The sequence below is a fragment of the Choloepus didactylus genome, chromosome 10 (genome assembly GCF_015220235.1).
Source record: "Choloepus didactylus isolate mChoDid1 chromosome 10, mChoDid1.pri, whole genome shotgun sequence".
NCBI lineage: Eukaryota > Metazoa > Chordata > Mammalia > Pilosa > Megalonychidae > Choloepus > Choloepus didactylus.
The window spans coordinates 120,464,532-120,483,542 of NC_051316.1; the positions used below are offsets into that span (position 1 = coordinate 120,464,532).

Below are 19,011 nucleotides of genomic sequence, written 5' to 3' on the forward strand. Positions count from 1 at the left end.
GCTCCCAAGTACATTGAATTTGTGAATGTTTCAAAAGGATGTAAGAATTTCCAGGATACGTTTAAAAGAGTACAATGTAACACAAGTAAAATATTTTAAATGTATGAGAACATATCTCTGACTCAACTTTATATTTTCTCCATTAAAATCCCACATTTACAACTAATTTATAAGAGGTGCTATTCCTGGTCATAACATTTAAAATCTTTTATATTGTGAAAATCCTTATTCAAATAAGGATATCAAAACCTTTACATATCCTTCAAGGCATGCCTGGTTGTTTTTCTCTGAGGCCTAGCTTCAAGGAAACCTCCATGAAAGGGAAATTATAATTATTTCTACATTCAAGAAAGTCCCAGTCCGTTTTTTTAAAAAGGGCCTTATTAAATTAGGTCCACCCAGGACAATCTCCCTTTTGATTAACTAAAAATCAACTGGCTTGGGAACTTAATTACATCTCAAAATGACCTCACCTGTACCATATGCTGTTGGCTAGAAGTCACACTCAAGGGGCGAACATAAAGGAAATGAACAGCACCATTAGCTCACCCAGCCTCTTCATATCCACAATGTAAATCTGCACAACACATATGACTGTATTCTCAGTAACAGCTTGTTTTTCTTTGCCTTTCCTCACAGCCAAGGTATCTTCTACTAGTTTGCTGGTGTTGAGGCCAGTGGAGATGGACTTACTTTCTATTTGGCCTTACTCTAAGGTTATAACCCTCTGGAGTCAATTGCACTGGATGGAATATTTTGCTCATACAGAAGAGAGAAAGGTCAGCTTTACCAGTGGACATAGGTTCCCCATAGCCAGTAGGTCTCAATCTACGGCCGAGACAGGGAGACCGTCTGTGTGCAGCACCCCTCTCCCGCCCCACTAGGAATAGATAACACCACTAGGGTGTGAGCTGGATGTCCTACAACATGCCCACCAGAGTCAAACTGCCTCCTGTAAACATGTAAGCTGAGGACAGTAGGGGAATGTACCGACATTCCCCTTACCTACTAGGAAATTATGTTTTATCCCTTCAGACTGACACACTTGGCCCTGAGCATGGGATGTACTTGTGGGGTCCATGGAAAGGCAGAAGACCACACTAGGACTGTCCCCTACCATACAGTCTATGGATTTACCTTCCCAAAGAACTGACCTGGCAGATCCCCATTATCTTTCTGCTCTTCAATATCCACAAGGTAGATGATGTTCTTTATAATTTTACATGATATGTTTTTCCTTTGATTCAATGTGTCAGTTGACCTGAATAACCTAGTCCAACATTAAACAGATCACAAGCCTTTTATATAGAACAAAAAGATGAATAAAATCAACACCTGCTCTCAAGAACTCACAGCAAAATACAGAGTGCACAGGCAATTTTTAGTTCTTACTCCAAAATCAGTATTGTGGTATCCTCACTATTCATTTTTTATTTGACAATAAAATATAAAATGCATTCTCCAAGAGTAGACAGTCTAAAATAACAGAAGACGGTTTAAAAATTTAAACAGTGAAGGAACAACAGAAAAACACTAGAAAACAATTTAACAAATAGATTTAAACCCGTCATGTGAATAACATTAATATGAATTTGCAAAACACTATATTCCAAAACAAGAAATAATCAGAGATTAAAAATAAGACTCAACTCTATGCTTTGTAGAGATGCACTTTAAAGATATAACTAAGTTGAAAGTAAAATAATGAAATAGATAACAAAGAGTAATCATAAGAAAACTGGAAATAGTAACCATGAAAAATGGTGAAGCGATGCTAATATCAAAGAAAATTGGCATCAAAATAGAGTATTACTGGACAATGACCAGTAGTTAAATTTACCAAGGGGGAAAACAATCTTCGAGTTGCATGCAACTACTAATCACAGAACATAAAAGAATTCAAGGCAAATACTGATGGAACTTTAGAAGAATTAGACAAATTCATAATTGTATTTGGTGACTTTAAAGCTTCTCAGTAATTGAACAAATAGACAAAAGCAAATAAAATTCAACAAGTGATACAGAACAACTAGACATCTCTGTGCAAAAACAAACAAAAAAACAAACCTGGAAACAGGTATTATGCCTTTCACAAACATAAACTGAAAATACACTACAGACCTAAATGTAAAACACAAAACTATACAACCTCTAGATGAAAACACTGGAGAGAATCTAGGTGACCTTGGGTTTGCTGATGATTTTTAGATACAACACCAAAGCATGATCCATGAAAGAAAAAAATTAAGTTGGACTTCATTAAAAGTTTAAAAACGTCTGCTCTACAAAAGACACTGTTAAAAGAATGAAAAGACAAGCCCCTGACTGTGAGAAAATACTTTTTAAACATATCCAATAAACGACTGATATCCAAATATACAAGGAATCCTTCAAGTTCAATAAGAGAACATACAACTCAATTTTAAAAAAATGGGCGAAGGATCTGGGCAGCTTATCAAAGAAGATATAAAGATGATAAATAAGCATAGGAAAAGATTTCAATATCATATGTCAATAGGGAATTACAAACTAAAACAATAAATCTCTACTACTACATACCTACAAGAATGGCTAAAATTCAGAATACTGGTGACACCAAATGCTTGTGAAGATGCAACAGGAATTCTCATCATTGCTGGTGGGAATGCAAAATGTTACAGCCAATTTGGATGACGGCTGGTAATTTATTACAAATTCAAACTAGTCTTACCGTAAGATCTGGCAATCACACCCCTAGGTATTTACCCAGAAGAGGTGAAAAGTAAAACCATGCAAAAACTTGCAAATGAATGTTTTTAGCAGATTTATTATTAATTGCCAAAAACTGTAAGCTGTTAGCTTACCTGCAATGCCAAGAGAACAAAGAGTCCTGTCTTCATATGTTTGAAGATATCTCCCTGAAGATCACTGTCACCTCTTTTACAAGCTGCTCATAAGCTCATACAGGCATATACCTTAAATGTATCTGTATAGTAAATGCAAATGTTCAAGCCATCAGAGAGGTAGTATACTATAGATTCTGGAGACCAATTGCCAAGATGTGTATCTTCCCTTTGTCACTCACTTACTGTACTTTTAATGTGAGCAAGTTTCTTAACACTGATCAACTCAATTTCCTCAATTACATAATGCTGATAGTAACAATTCTCACCTCATTGGCTTATTATGAGGATTAAAAGTGAAAATACATGCAAATAAGTGTCTGATGTATAGAAAGAATTCAATAAATGTCAGTTATTCATATTATTGCGGATGTGTGAAATAAATATCCCGTTCCCCTTAATGTCTTCCCTCTAATCAAACAATAATGACATTAATCACAAAAAATGCATGTTTGAGTATTTTCATCAAAGAGCAAGACTATAAATAAGACAAAAATTAGAAATGTACACAGACTGAAAATATGTAGCCGAGGACAGTAAATTAGTACATTTTGCAAAATGTTCAACCCACTAGTTATTTTTTAAATGCTGGTTAATACGGCAATAAAGAATCATTTTATAACTATTACATCAGAAAATTTAATAGTGATTAGGTTGCTGTCAAATTGATACACTATACTTTACTGTCAAAGTGTGAATTAATACAACTGATTTGGTAAACAATTTGCAATACATTTGAAAGAAAACAAAAATCTTCGTTATTATCTGTGACACTGGACTTCTTGAAACTCAGCATTTATAGCCTCCCTCCTTTCCCACATCAGTAACCTGGGTGTTATCTGACATCTTCAGATATGCATGGAGAACAACTCAGAGCCAAAATATGAACATTTATCAGGGATGGTGACAATAACACTCAAGGACCAAGAAGGGATGTGGGGCCAAAATAACACACCCAACATATCAGACCAGATCAGGTTAGAACTTTCAGGATTAAGTTTGGAGACACTGTTTTGGAGTATCTGGAGATACCAGGAACTACATATAGTATTTTCATGGTATCTGTTAGCTTCATCTTTCTAGTTCTTAGAGGAACTTCACCCCTTTAAACTGGAAAACAGCGGAAGATTCAAAAAATTATAATAATCCTCAAACTTTTGAGTTATTTTGCTAGAATATATGGATCTATTTATTTTTGTATATGTAAGACTGAAGGGAAAAAGGGAAGATTTGATTTTGCCTGCTGGCTTCTAGATTCTCATTCACCAATAGATTGTTATTGACTAGATGTATGAAAAGATTGACAAAAATCTACTTGGAAAACATCAGGAGACTCCAAGTTAACGTGCAGCAAAGAGCAGCATGCAACACACCTTCTGAGCTTCTATTAAAATACTCACATATTCACAAAGATTTAACAAAATAACCTTAAGGTTACAGAGACCAATTTTTAAGCATATAGACATGATATTCAAACATCATTAAAAATGAGAAAAATCTTTCAAGATCCATTTCCCATTCTGACTTTAAAACAGGGATCTGGCATGCTGTCCTCAAGAAGCTAGGCTCAAATACCTTAATACGTACATAATAGCTTTCTTTGTGTTCCCTTTGTTGGTCCAGCTACTTGGTTTATAATTCTTCTTGCCTGAATGACCTTATTAGCAACAGAAAGCATAATATTGCCTTAGTCATTAAACTAATTAAAAGCTGACTATCAGCTATATTTCTCCTATAATTTAATTTCATCTATTTCTGTGTATTCTTACTTTCATATACAGGATTTACCACCAACCAACCATTTCAAGTTCCCTAACATATAAAAGACTTGTCTAAGAAAACACAATTGATGTTATATACAAAATCACAACCACAATAATTGGACCAGAGCTATGCTAATTAAGAAAAAGGAATCCTTGCTCATTTGTAAGTGATTGTATAACAGAAGAGATTATGGGTCTTGAAAATGCAGGCTAGGTAGCAAAATCACATTCAACTTTTATATAAACAAATTAGATAAATCCCAAGCTCTTAAAAGTTTGTTTGAAAGCTATGTCAAGGAGGAGGAAGAATAAAATTGTTCTTCAAACTTCCACATATGATCATTTGGGTCCTTTTGCTTGGGATTTTGTTTCCTTTGGAATCTTTCCATTTTGACATTGAGTAAATCTGGCTACTGTAGAAACACCATCCACAAACTTGGTTTTGAAAAGAACATTTGCATTGTTGAACATGCCTTCTTTTAGCGACACCACAATGAACTTGAGGAAAAGAGAAAAAAAGCATTAAAAAAAATATTTTTATAATATCTTTGAGGAAGTTCATCCCTTGTTTAATAGGGGGTTAAGAATTGTTCAGAGATTATTTTAAATGCTTGGCTTCAAGCAATTGCACATTCTCAAATGCAAATAAACAGGTATGATATAAGGCAACTAAATGAATCCTACTTTTCATATTTATTTTTTCGAGTCTTTTAATTTCATGTAGAGTGCTTCATAACCCATGTTAACTAGTCCCTGGTAGTTGATTGCTAATTGCTATCTTCTGCAGCTGGCACTCACCGTTTTGTTGCTAGCCCTAACTGCCCTAGTAAATACTTTTCTCTCTGACATTCTAATGATATCAAAATTCCTGCAGCATTAGCACAAATGGAGCCTTTGTATGATTAAGAAAAGGAGTCCCTTCCTTTGTATTAGGAAAAGGGACCACTTTACTGCTATCTGCCAAAAAACTGCCATAATAAATACATAATTTATGACAACTATGATGAATGGAACCCCTAGAGTTGTACAATACATAATCTATACAACCATATTTGGCAGCCCCAGTTCCTATAGCAACAGTGCAATAAAAACTATAGTTTTAAGGGACTTTTCTCTACTTTTTAACTATGAGAAATGAGACTTCCCCCATTATGTATGGGAAAGTCACATGACTTTCTGACATCTAGGTATACCCCTAAAACAGTCTTGTTTTAACTATGTATCTTTCTGGCAGCTAACTATAGAAAATAATCACATTAAACCCTAAATCAATTTCAAATCATGACAAGATTGGATTCTCTCTTTTTAATGCCTGGCTCTTAACAATTTTAATGCCTGCCTCTTTCTATGAAAGGAGACCACACCCTCTGTCTTTCTGTACCCATTTGAACATAAATATATAATTAAGTAGATACACAACACTTTAGTATCCCTCAATCCTAATTATCTTACTAATATTGATCACTTGAAAAGAATAGTTCTAGAAAAACAAATACTATGAAATTAAACTACCGACAAACTTATTGAGACATTTTTCCTGGTTCTTACCTGAGAATGTGTGAAATGAGTACGTAGCATCTGTCCAATATTCTGGGTATGAGAAAGATCCAAGGCCGCATCTACCTCATCCAGGATATAAATTGGAGCAGGTTTGAAGAGGAGCATGGACAGTATTAATGATAGAGCCACTAAAGACCTAACAAAAAAGACCAGTGGAAGGAAAGCCACCAAAACTTGATTTTAAACTTTTTTACTAAAAAAAGATTTATCTGCAAGACAGTCATATAAAAGGATCTTAAGTTTCAGACTTTAACTCTACTTTTATTGTATTAAAATGTTTCTCATAGTTTCCTGTTTTTTTCCCTCAATGAGTTCTATTTTGAATACAATAGTTTTATAGTCTCTGCATTCAAATCATCAGGAACCTTAGTCTTAAACGCAATCCAAAGGAAAAATTCTTCAATTTTGCCTTAGTAGACTGTTTTCTATTTTAAAATCATTGAAAAAATCAGTAACATTAAAGATAACAATTTCAAATCTTCCATATACATATTTTCACAAGACAATTTTACTTTTGTCACATAATATGCAGTGCCTACCCATATGAAAAGATAATTTTTGTTCTAATGGTTGTTTCTTTCTTTCCTTCCCCAACTGCTGATTTTTGTTTGATGCCCAGGTAACAGCTGAGAGCTAAATATCTGTTAATTAAGACAACTATTGTCTTCATGACAGTGAAAACTGTTATTATTTATGTACACACACAGACATATACTAAACATATATATTTGTACCAGAGTAAGTGGCATAGATTATGGCCTGCTATCCTAAGTATTTCAGAGTCAGAAGTTCAAACAACCCTTATCTAAACTTTATAGTTACTATTCCCAGATTTCACAGCCGTTTTCAGTTCTCTTCTAGCTCACCACCCCTTCTAACTGCATCTCTGTTTATGTTCAAATCTGGAATGAGGAATCATAATTGTTATAATAATTCTTATTAACAAATATTTCATTAAAAACCTTGTTTATTTTAATATGAAATATTTGTAATTACTTAGCATTAGAAAAAATTACTACATTTGCAATATACTTATTCTATAACTTCAAATATCTCCTGGCATATAGCAATAGACTATAGTTTTTCCATTGCTTACTGGGTACAAAATAAGAAACATATAAATATAAATGGAAAAGAAATGAGTGCATATGTGGAAGAGATATAGGGAGGTGACATCAAGATTTCTATCAAAGGAAATGAACGAAACAGAGAAATGAAAAACAAATCAAGCAGAGTGAGACAGCTATTCACCTCTGTCGAGGGAAGTGGAGGTCATCCAAGCAACCTAAAATTAGTATCCTTTGGTTCCAAGTGTTTAAGCCATTGAGCTTTAGGTTTAATCTTTAAAACAGTATTTCAGCCACAGTTAAACTGCTGTGCTAGTTAGTATTATGTCACCGTAATTATGGCAATAATTTGTAGATCACGAAAAGGGAAGCATACATTTTCTAGCTTTCTCAAACATTTGCTAGAACTTTAGCAAAAACCAGTTAAAGACACTGGGATCTAAATTCTGGGATTAAAGTTTAGCTAATATCTTCATAAGGCAGTAGGAGCTCTTAGACTTTTAAAATATTTAGGAATTCTATCATTTATGAAAAATATAAAGTAGTCTGCTATTCTACTCATAAAAATGACAAAGATTTCTTTAAAAAGAATTGAAAGGTCTCAGTATTCTCTACATACATAGAAGTTACATGATAGCATTATATGGCATATAAGAACAATTCAAGGACTATGAATGTACTTTCTTCAGGAGAAAAAAATCAAACACTAACAACCATTGACAATTAGCTGAATGTTTACAATTTTCAATCAGAACCCTTTATTTAAGCTGTCTGTAGGCAGAGAGTTAGGCCATTTCTATCAGAATGCTGTTTCTGAATCATTGTGTAATGACAGGGACAGATTTTCTAAAATTCCAGATGACACCATTCCCAACATTCTGTTTCTTTGTGTAGATTGAGGTTCCCATCTGGTATTTTCCTTTTGCCTGAAGAACTTTCTCTAACTTGTAGTACAGTTCTGCTGGGATCAAATTCTTTTTTTAGATTTTCAGCAGTTTTATCATAGGCCCTATTGTGTCACGGTATGTATATTTCCCGCTTCGGGTTCACAGAATTTAGGTCTGTGGATTTATAGCATTCATCAAATCTGAAAAATATGGGGCCTTTACTTCTTAAAGCCTTTTTTGTCTTCCACCTCTCTCTTTCTGGAACTTGAATTACATGCAAGTTAGACTGCTTGATATTGCATTTTTTTCCCTTCAGTTTTTTTATTCCTCAGTTTAGCTTGAGTAGATTCTATTGCTATATCTTCAAGTTCACCCATGTTTCTTTTGCAGTGTCTAATCTGCTGTTAATCTACAGTGTCTAATCGTGCAGTGTCATTTCAGGTATATTTTTCATCTCTGAAAGTTCCACTTGGTTCTTTTTAATAATTTCCATTTCTCTCTTTTATGTTCATGTTTTCCTTTAAATACTTGAAAATAGTTACTGTAACTTTAACATCCTTGTCTGTTCTTTTCATCACCTCTCTCTATTCTGGATCTGTTTCTACTGATTTTTCTCCTGGTTGAGTCACATTTTCTTGACTTTTGCCTAGTAATTTCTATTAAATATTAGACGCTGTGATTATGTTTTTGAGTGTCTTGGTTTTGTTGTCATCCTTTGAAGAGTGTTGGGCTTTGTTCCAACAACCAACTAAGTTACATGTAGATCAGCTTGATCCTTTCAAGGTTTGTAGCTAACTTTGTTTGTGTCCAGAGTAGCTTTTCACTTCAGGAACAGTACAGACCTAATGCTAAGGTATAGCTCTTTGGGGTCTCCCAAATCTCTATCTCTTTAACTCAGTGAGACTACTGGGCTCTGTTTAGGTTCCCCTCCCTGTGTCTATAGTCAGAAATTGTCCCTAGACAGAAGGTTAGGCTCATCACTTTTGTTTCCTTTCTTCCAGTTATCAGTGTGCGCTACTCATTTTTCCAGTATCTGAAAACAGCTGTTTTTCATATATTGGGCTAGTTTCTAGTTGCTTATCCTTTTAGATCCTTCATTGCCTACTATTTTAATTAAGTGTTCCAACTAAAATGTGTAGTCTTATGTATTTGGCTCCTTAAATTCTACATGCAGAGAGGTAAGAAAAGCTGAAATAAAATTGGAAGGTAATGATATCATGGCTTATAATGAAATAAGAGGAATAAGGAACTATAATACCACAAACAGATTACTCACCTCTGACCACCACTAAGTTCAGTTAGATTTTCTTTCCAGGTATTTCCTAAGGCAACCTTGAACTCTAGACCATCCAGAACAGTCTGTCCCTCTGGTGGTGCAAGCATAGCATTAGCACCAGGTAAGAGAGTGGAAAAAATAGACCCAAAGTCCTTGTTCACCTGGATAAAAGACATTTAACATTCCAATGTTTTCCAAGAATCAAATGTTGATATGTGTACATGCAACTCAGAAGGCTGTCTATTACGCCAACTCAGGGGTCAGCAAACTATGGCCCATGGGAACAAATCAGACTATGCCTATTCATTTAAGTATTGCCTTCTGTGGCTGTGAGTGCTACAACAGCAGAGTTGAGTAACTGTTATAGTCCATATGGGTTGCAAAGCCAGAAATGTTTACTATCAGGCCCTTCACAGAAATAGTTTGCCAAGCCCTGCTCTAAATCTCAGGGGAAACTAAAGGCTCTACCTCTACCTCTACTCCGAAGTTTTGATACTTTTCTAGGCCATATTGCAGGAATCTCCAGACCACAACTGCAGCATTTGGAGGATGAATTTTCAGTTGGGGAAGCAAAACAAAATAAAAATCTCTTTGGCATAAGTTACTCTTATAAAACTTTTTCCTATTGACTATTATGGTAAGATGTGCCTGTGGTTGTCAGCTAATCTTAAAAGGCCTAAGATGAGGGTGAGATACAGGAGAAAGAGGCATGAAATCAGAGGTTTAGAACATATCTGTTCAAGATGTTAAAGAGTTCTTTACTATATGCTTCCCCTCATAGTTAAACAAATTAAGATCTTCATGGCCTGGCCAGAAATAGGATCTGGTCCCAAGAAAAAAAAGCTGAGGAAGTTATTTGGCCTGCCACAATAGACTGCAGTTCACCTTGAAGAAATAGGAGACTACTTTGAGATTTGGGGCCAAAATCCTACTCAGTATAAGGTAATTTTTGTGTACATACAGCATATCAATGATTTGGAAATTCGGTCATCTGTCTTCAAAGACACAACTAACAATCTCAGAGAGTTCAGCAGATGAATTTAAGAACATGTGTGCGTGTACATATACCATACACACATACATGCAAATCTGAGTATATACATACCCACATATACAAACACACATACACAAACTAAGATTTCACAGTCAAGTTCTCAAGGAAATATCCGAATTCAAATGCAGGTATATTAAATTGAAGCATAAATATACTTTTTACTGGTATTTTTAGTAACAAAGAAACCACCTAGAAACTAACAGGACTCCTCAAAACAGATTTACCCAAGACCTGGCATTTTAAGAACAGCTGCATCCTGTTAAGTAAATCTATAACTTACACAGAGGAAACAGGTTCTAATTTTATGTGCAATAGAATTCCAGAGCTAGATAAGACTCATCACAAAATGGGGAGAGGACCACTGTTTTTTGAGAATGATAGAAGTTAGCACAGTATTTATAAACACCTTTTTTTTTTTCTCTTTTTCTTTTTTGGCAGTACAGCACAGTACTAAGACAATGGAATGCTACCAAATCTCGAACACAACCATGGACTCTGTGGAAATTCTTCCAAAGGGAAAAAGAGAAATTTATCAGTTAATGGGCATAGAATATAGCCCTGCTCTATATAGGAAATCAATAACATTCATGGATATGAAAGTGAAATACAATAGAATTTTGCAAATCCAATGGAGCTAGAAGGAAACAACCAAAAAACAAAAAACAAAGAAACAACTTAACAGTGCCTAAAATACTATGGCTTTGTGAATCAAGTATGCTTGAAGCCAGAAGGAATTATGTAATCCTGATAATAATAATATCTACTTCTTAAGTTATTGTGAAGAATAAATGAGAAAATTAGTATAAATGAAAACAGTGCCTGATACATAATAAGCAGTTAATAAATGTTACTTGCTTTGGAAGAACCCTGGAAACTGAGTAAGAGCAGGATCAGTTTATAAATAGATTTTGAACTTGCATTAAATACAGCAACCATGGGAAGAGGGAAGAAGACAACCCTGAGATCCAGTGTTAAATCTACATGTGGTACAAGAAAAATGGGACCAAGATTTTGAACGCATTTTTTAAAAGACTGACAAAAACTACAGGGCAATGGGATACTGAAAGTAAGTCTTAGACCACGAAAAACACAGTGCTGAAAGGGATAAATGTGTTGCCATTACTAAAAATAAAGTGTCTACAGAATTAAAAAGAGAAAAATAGGCCAGGTATTCAGTTGAATCCCTGAAGGCTCAGACTGGCTAAGGTACCAAACAGTACAGTAATTATGTTTAGAATCTTTTCACTATGTCTTTTGCTATGGTAGATACAAGAAAACTTCTACATGTGAGGTTAAGGAATTACACTAAAGGATTTAGACATATGCAGCCAGAGAAGTAGAAATGACATCAAAGAACCTCTAAATCCTGCTAAAGTTGTTAAAAAACTGACTAAATATGGTAATTGAGATTTTGTTGAATAAGAGTCCTGTAAAAGGTAATATTAATCTTTCTTGTTCATTGCCCAATTCTTAAAGAGTTACAAAGGTCACAGTAACTATGAACAACAGGCAAATTTAACTTTGGTTCTAAGGTAGCAAAAAAAAGAGAATTCCATTTCTTCTACCTTTTAGCTACATGATCTTAGTCTATTTCATCTTTCTTTTTTTCTAAATTAACTTTATCAAAAAATAAAAAAAATTCATCTTCTAAGATTTTCTTTCCTCATCTATAAACTGGGGATAATAACTTAACTACCAATGTCATGGAATTATTTTAAGATAATTCTTATAAAATAATTAAGTAACTGCTTAATAAATGTTAGCTAATATTAATCTACCATGATTTGCTAAAGATCTGTAGAATGTCATAATGTGTAATGAATTCTAAAGTGCAATTAATAATTTGTAAGTAGTAAGGACTACACTGACCTTGCTATAGAAATGGTCTTAGAACTAATATTTTGCCTCTGTGTCTTGACAGGAGAAATCTGAGGACGAAGGAACTGAATGGGTCCTTAGGCTAGTTTTTCCAATTAGAGCCTCCCCAATGTGAAACTCTGAATGCTTCTCGTTTCAAGCAGAGATTGATATTGGACAGCATCTAAGGTTTCTATCAAATGTAAGAGCCTACGGTGTCACTGGATGGAAAGAGGACAAATAGTGTTCCCTTGAAAACCAACACAAATCTGGTGAAAAGGAAAGAGTAAAAAATGGAGAAAGCTAAGAAGTTAAGAATTTAATATAACTTGGGAACAGAGAAGTAGACCAGAGAACAGGATGGATTGGTACAAAACTTACCTTTGCAAATCTAGTAATCATCAACTCCAAAAGGACAAAATGCATCTAAAAGTCTATGTAGTTTTAACTAAGGTGTGAGCATGTACTTCATGCAAACACAAATTAGCCATGACAAATTCCGCACCCATGGACGATATTCTTTACCCTTGCTTCATGCAGAAAACATGGTAATATTTTGGGGTTCAAATACCTTTTGCCAAGCAATATTTAGGGCTTGGTTTTTCTTCTGGTCAAGATCTTCTATAGTTGCAAGGATTTTAGATTTGTCGTTTTCAACAATTCTCTTCTTCTTCATCAAGTCATTATACTAGTAAGATAAAAAGCATACTTAATTCGGAAAACGAAATTTTCTTTATACTGTGTAATTCATTCAGGAATAAAGAGGCTTCATTAATTTTATATGATACATATCCTCCTAATTACCAAAAAGGAAATATATCATCCATTTGTAAGTGGTAGATCTCATTACTATAACTGAGAATTTATAAGACAAGCCCTTGAAATATTCTGACTCCACTAATACTCCCTTATCTCCCTAGCAGCCAAAGCAAAAGGAAAATGCATCATGCAAACCCAAATAAAAGTAGCCCTGCATGCTCTCTTCTTTAGGTCAGTCTTAGCAATGACACATGAATAAAATTTTAATTCTTCACCATGATAAGGTCCCACATAATTTGGTCCTTATTTATCTCTCTGATTTCATTGTCTCGGACTCCTCCCAGGCCTTATGGTCTTTTTTCAGTTCCTTGAACATAAGCTCTCTGTTGCCTTATGGCCATGTGCATTTTTCTCTCTTCCCAAATGCTCTTCCTCTATTTTTGACATAATTTGTGACTTATCACGCAAGTCTCCGCTCAGACATTACCTCTTCAGAATGACCTTCTATTCAATGTGGAAATTAACTGAAAAAAAAAATTGAGGGAAGCCATGGAGGGAATAGCAGCAGAATATTCTGAAAATCCTCTTAACCCATCTCCCCTCAAGTCTCACAAGAAGGCTTCACATTCTCCTTTAAGAACTCCAACCAGACCTGCTCTCTTCCTTGCTGTCCCTCTTTTATGGCCAACCACCCCAAACCTCTTCTCTACTTTTTTTATCTTATACTCTGTGTAACTCTATTCAGTTTATTATGTGGACAGACATAAAGCACAACAATAACAAACTAAACAAAAGGGTACCTGCTGATCAATAAATCCTTCCTCTCTGGCAAGAAGATGGAAGAAGATAAGACTCCATTAATATTACTAATAAGAGTCAACAAGTAGCAAACGAGTTTCATGATGTTATCTGGCTAAATTCAGACCACGATTTCCTTCCACACATATGCCATATATTACAAAGCTTTAATGTAGAAATGAAAACCAGACAGATACAATATCTGCATTATTAGCCTGTTTGGTATCTAATAACATAGTCTTTGTAGATACTAACGTCAATGACAGTTTAGAAAAACCCATATGACACAATTTCTTAAAAGTAATTGAATTCATAAGTATATAAATTTTGCAGATCTCTCATTAAATCTAAATTTAATATGCAAATTCAAAGAGAATATTGCAGAATTGAAGAAGGCAAGGGGTATAATGTAAATTTACCAAGACTACAATTTCCTATGGGCCCCCAAGGGTAGGTATTGTTTTCCCGTCTGGGTTTTTCTAGTGCATTTGGCTTCCCCCATTCACCATACAGATAATATTAAAATTTCCTTCCCATACTATAAGGGTTTTGTCATGGTAAGGGAGATAGATAACATTATTGAGAAACTGACAGCATTTTAAGTGAGACAATGCTGCAGTTTTATGGATTAGGAAAGAAGTAGTTACTCATAAAATAGTTTTAGCCATTATTTATACAACAGTTCTAATATACACTAGAGTCAAAAGGAAGACAGCAGTTACAGAGTGATTGGTGAAGAGAATAGGAGTATACACTATTTTTCAAGGCCTTTCGAGGACAAGTGAAATAGCAGAAATGTGAAGAGTTAATAAGTCAAAAAATAACCTTGTTTTTTATTGACAGCAAGAATAAGAAAAGAATAGAACATATTTATGGCAAAGGGCAAAAGCCAGTGGAAAAGTCATTCAAGGTACAACAGAATATCCAAATAATTGATGATGTGGGAAAAAAAAAAGAAAAAGAAAAGAAAGAAATGATGAAAAGGAAAAAAGAAAGAAAAGCAGGTACCAAGGACCTCAAGCAAAAGGTTGACTATCAATTGTCTCAGAGGTCACAAAGAAGTCACTCATTCTAAAGTAACAAGTTATTAACAGGAAGTTGGCTTACCCGCTCCTCAGCTTCTGTCAGTACATTCATAGCTCTCATATTGACATTCCTTCCCAGTTTCTCCTTCATTTCTTGCAACTTCTGAAGTCTCTGACCAGCTTCTTTTGGATTGTTAGTTTTGAAATCATAAGCACTGTTAGGTTGGCCGAAGAGGTGCTTCTCTGCACTGATCCAGTCATAATCTTTCAACATTTTGGATACCTAGACACATAACAGCAGGATCTATGATTGCCTACAAACCTACATTTATAAGCCAGTATCTTAAATATTTACTAATTTTAAATCAAATACTTGGGGGAAAACCTAACAATGAATCATTTTTAAAAGTGAAATTCATTGTTTACAGGTATGTACTTCTACCTGGAGCACAGGCTCAATCAATAAGAGATTGTATGGAAAAAGATCTTCCTATTCCTTTAACATTAGAAGAGAAAACAACTTACAGAGAAATTTCTACAAAGTGTAAGCAAAATATCTCCATTAGAAGTAAACACAAGTCAGACAAGGCTCCTGATTTTAACAAATTCAATCTATTGCTTAAGAAAAACCTGTGAAAAGTTAAATATTCTTACAGGAATTACCTAAATCATAAAGCTGGTAAATGATAGAAGTTTAATTCTGACTAACAACTAATAATTCTCTCCCTTGGAATTAGAATCTAAAGAGAAAACTGCCCTAAACACTGACTCCATCCCCACCCCATTTTGACAAAGCACAGGGTAATATTTCTTCAGGTAACTGATTAAAAATGTCAAATTATAGTACTTAAAGAAGACTTAAAACTCTAATAGAATTGTTAAAGTTCATTTTGACTGTTAGCACCAATTCTTGTCAGTTGGTTGACCCTTATTCCATGGGTATGGTCTCACCTCTAGACCCGAAAGTTAAATGGTCATCTATTTATCTACTTATAATCGATCTTTTCCACCAATCTGTAAGCTCTATGAAGGCAATCTGTGTCGCTCATCCTTATTTCCAGCACTAACACAGTATCTAGTACTAGCACATATGCAACAAGTATTTGATAAACTATTTCAAACAATCATTGATGCAGTTCCACTCGCAAATCCCTCTTTTTACCCTGTTAATTCGTAAATAAATTCCCCTATCAATCACCAATACTTGCCTTTCCAATGATAGAAAAACTGTTAGCAGTGCTATTGGCACTGGTAACATCTCAATGAGTAAACTAGCACTGGGCTAATGGGAAATCAATAGTAATAAAATAAAGTGGGATATATGATGTGGCCATAAAAATACTGTTTATAAACCAAGAAAAGAACCCAATTGGCATCCATGGCACTTTCAGAAGATGGCAAGACTATTTTGTATGTTTTTGATAATTTCTTTTTTTTAAGTTTAATCTCATACTTTTAGAATGCTAAAAAAATGATCCTGGGCATTAAAAATGCACAAGTTTGTACAGGTTAGGATGAAGCTCTGATACATCCCAGAGTAATTTGGGCAGAAAATAAAAATGTATTTGCAAACCTCCTTGAGGGACTGGAGGGTGGGGGGCAGAATGTGGACACATTAAACACACCCACCTGGGAAATTACTGTTATTCTCACAACTATCAGGGACTACCAGTTTAGAAGGCCGAGCCCTCAATCTTGGGGCTTGCCCCTATGACGTTTGTTACTGCAAAGGGAGGCTAAGCCTACTTAAATTGTGCCTAAGAGTCACCCTCAGATGTGTCCTCTCTCCCCAAGCCAACTCTGTAGGTAAACTCACTGCCCTCCTCTCAACATGGGACATGACTCCCAGGTGCATAAATATCCCTAGCAATGTGGGACATGACCTGCAGGGATGATCTTGGCCCTGGCATCGTAGGATTGAGAAAGCCTTCTTGGACCAAGAGGGGGAAGAGAAAAGAAACAAAATTAAGTCTCAGTGGCTGAGAGAGTTCAAATAAAGTTGAGAGGTCATTCTGGAGGTTATTATGCATTATACAGATAACCCTTTTTAGTTTTTTGTGTATTGGAATAGCTAGAATACCTGAAACGGTTGAACTGAAACCCAGTAGCCTTGATTCTTGAAGAGACTGTATAATTATATAGCTTACACTGTGTGACTGTGATTGTGAAAACATTGTGGCTCCCACTCCTTTTACCCAGTGTAGGGACAGATGAGTAGAAAAATGAGACAAAAAGTAAATGAGTAATAGGGAATAGGGAGGGATAGGGGTGGAATATTAAGACGTTTTGGCTGTTCGTTTTTTACTTTAATTTTTATTCTTATTCTTTTTTTTTTGTGGTAAAAAAATGTTCAAAAATTGATTGTGGTGATAAATGCACAACTATATAATGGTACTGTGAACAACTGATTGTACACTGTAGATGACTATATGGTTTGTGAATATATCTCAATAAAATTGAATTTTTACAGAATGCACCAAAGTGTTACAGGCCAATAAGAAAACATGATAGATAAATTACTAAGACCACTTGGGTGCTACCTCTCAACAAAGAAATGGATTTCCGCAAAAGCATGTCTTTTCTCTAAAATACTTAAGAAACGGCACTGTCATACATTAAAGGAAGACATTTTAAGGGTGACCTAAAGACAATGAGATAACCTCAGAAAGTTAACTGCCTGGCAAAACATCAGATTTCAGATGAAACTGTAGTGACCTCATAAGGACATCCAGAAGTCAAAAGTCCTTTTTTTATGGAAATTACCTGTATGTATATTTTTCTTTAAATTTAATTTAAGGTAAAGAACATATATTTCTATTACTAATAACATACTAGCAATTACTTCTATGAATTATTAGTTCTATGAATATCTGGAGATAAAAAGGTCATTCCCCTGGGAGACTACTAAATATCTGGTAAATACAAATTGTAGGTGGGAACAAATGTCTGCAACATAATTTAAAACATTTGTGCCATTTTCTGAAAAAAAGCATTGCTAAGAAACAGGTAACACAGTAGTAAGCCATTTCTATACTCCAAATTATGGCAGGCAGTAGTTCTGCCATTTATACTGAGTTCTTCATTAAACAGCAGTTTACTGGAATATTTCAAGAACCTAGAAACAAAAATTTGATTTTATTAAAAGTAAAAATGAACAAATGTGAACATGCCTTTGCAGCAGCATCCTCAGCTTCCCGTTTATGTTTGCTGATGTTGTGGTCTAATTCCTTAATTTTAAGCTGAGAGTCATTGTTTTGCTCCTTATGTTTTGCCACTTCTGCATATTTTGCTTTAATTACACCATCCTGGGCTGTTATCACTTCTTTTTGCTTGGTCACCTCTTCTTGAGCTTTATTTACTGACTCCTGAAATAAATAATCAAAGATAAATGTAAGATAAACATGTGGATGTTTTTGTCTACTTAAAGACACGTTGACAGACTTCTGGACAAGATTGCAATGTGATTACAAGCAGATGGTAAATTAACTCTCTATACCTCCTCTTTAAAATGACTAAGGAATTCACAAATATGAGAAAATTTATATTGCCACTAAAAAAAAAGGGCTGGGGTGTGGTGTCCATGCTGGAAACAACAGAATTTGCTGGATACAGTATACAGGACCAACTGGGGAGAGAGGAGGGGGGACAGGAAGCTGACCTGTGGGCATTTCTGGGTAGTTAACAAATAAATAGTCTGAAAGACTCCAAATGACATTTACCCAGGAAGGGCAAGGATCACAGGTAGAGGTAAGGGAGGCTGAGTTTTGTTCCTTTTTATTTCTGCAGATAAAAAGTATTTGGACCTTTCCAGTTACAATGATGGGAGGTCACGGGGTTTGGTTCTAGCACAGGGGGCCAAAGCAGAGAATTTGTGACACAAAGAAATAAATTCCTGCTCTGAAGTTCACTACTCCCCTGTGCCAAGGTGCGGGACAATGATTACGTGCTTCAACTTGGCGGGCCTGGGCCAGGGGACCGGATCCGCCCCTGGGGAGGGTGGTGGGCACGGGTGACAGCGCCCTCCACAGCCCCCCAGGCCTGGGAAAGTGAGGCCGGAGGCAGGCCCCATTTCCTCACCCAAAA

General features: G+C 35.2%; 1 protein-coding gene across 1 annotated transcript in view; it reads right to left on the reverse strand.

Moving 5' to 3' along the window:
* Window positions 1-1,389: 1,389 nt before the first annotated feature.
* SMC2 (structural maintenance of chromosomes 2) overlaps window positions 1,390-19,011 on the reverse strand; it is a 54,005-nt gene continuing 36,383 nt past the window's right edge. Inside the window, exons 20-25 of the mRNA XM_037798020.1 lie at window positions 18,099-18,293; window positions 15,011-15,211; window positions 12,918-13,034; window positions 9,436-9,596; window positions 6,194-6,341; window positions 1,390-5,143 (exon numbers count right to left, since the gene is read on the reverse strand). Of these exons, the coding sequence (XP_037653948.1) occupies window positions 4,985-5,143; window positions 6,194-6,341; window positions 9,436-9,596; window positions 12,918-13,034; window positions 15,011-15,211; window positions 18,099-18,293 (981 nt within the window). The 3' untranslated portion in view covers window positions 1,390-4,984. The remainder of the gene's footprint in view (window positions 5,144-6,193; window positions 6,342-9,435; window positions 9,597-12,917; window positions 13,035-15,010; window positions 15,212-18,098; window positions 18,294-19,011) is intronic.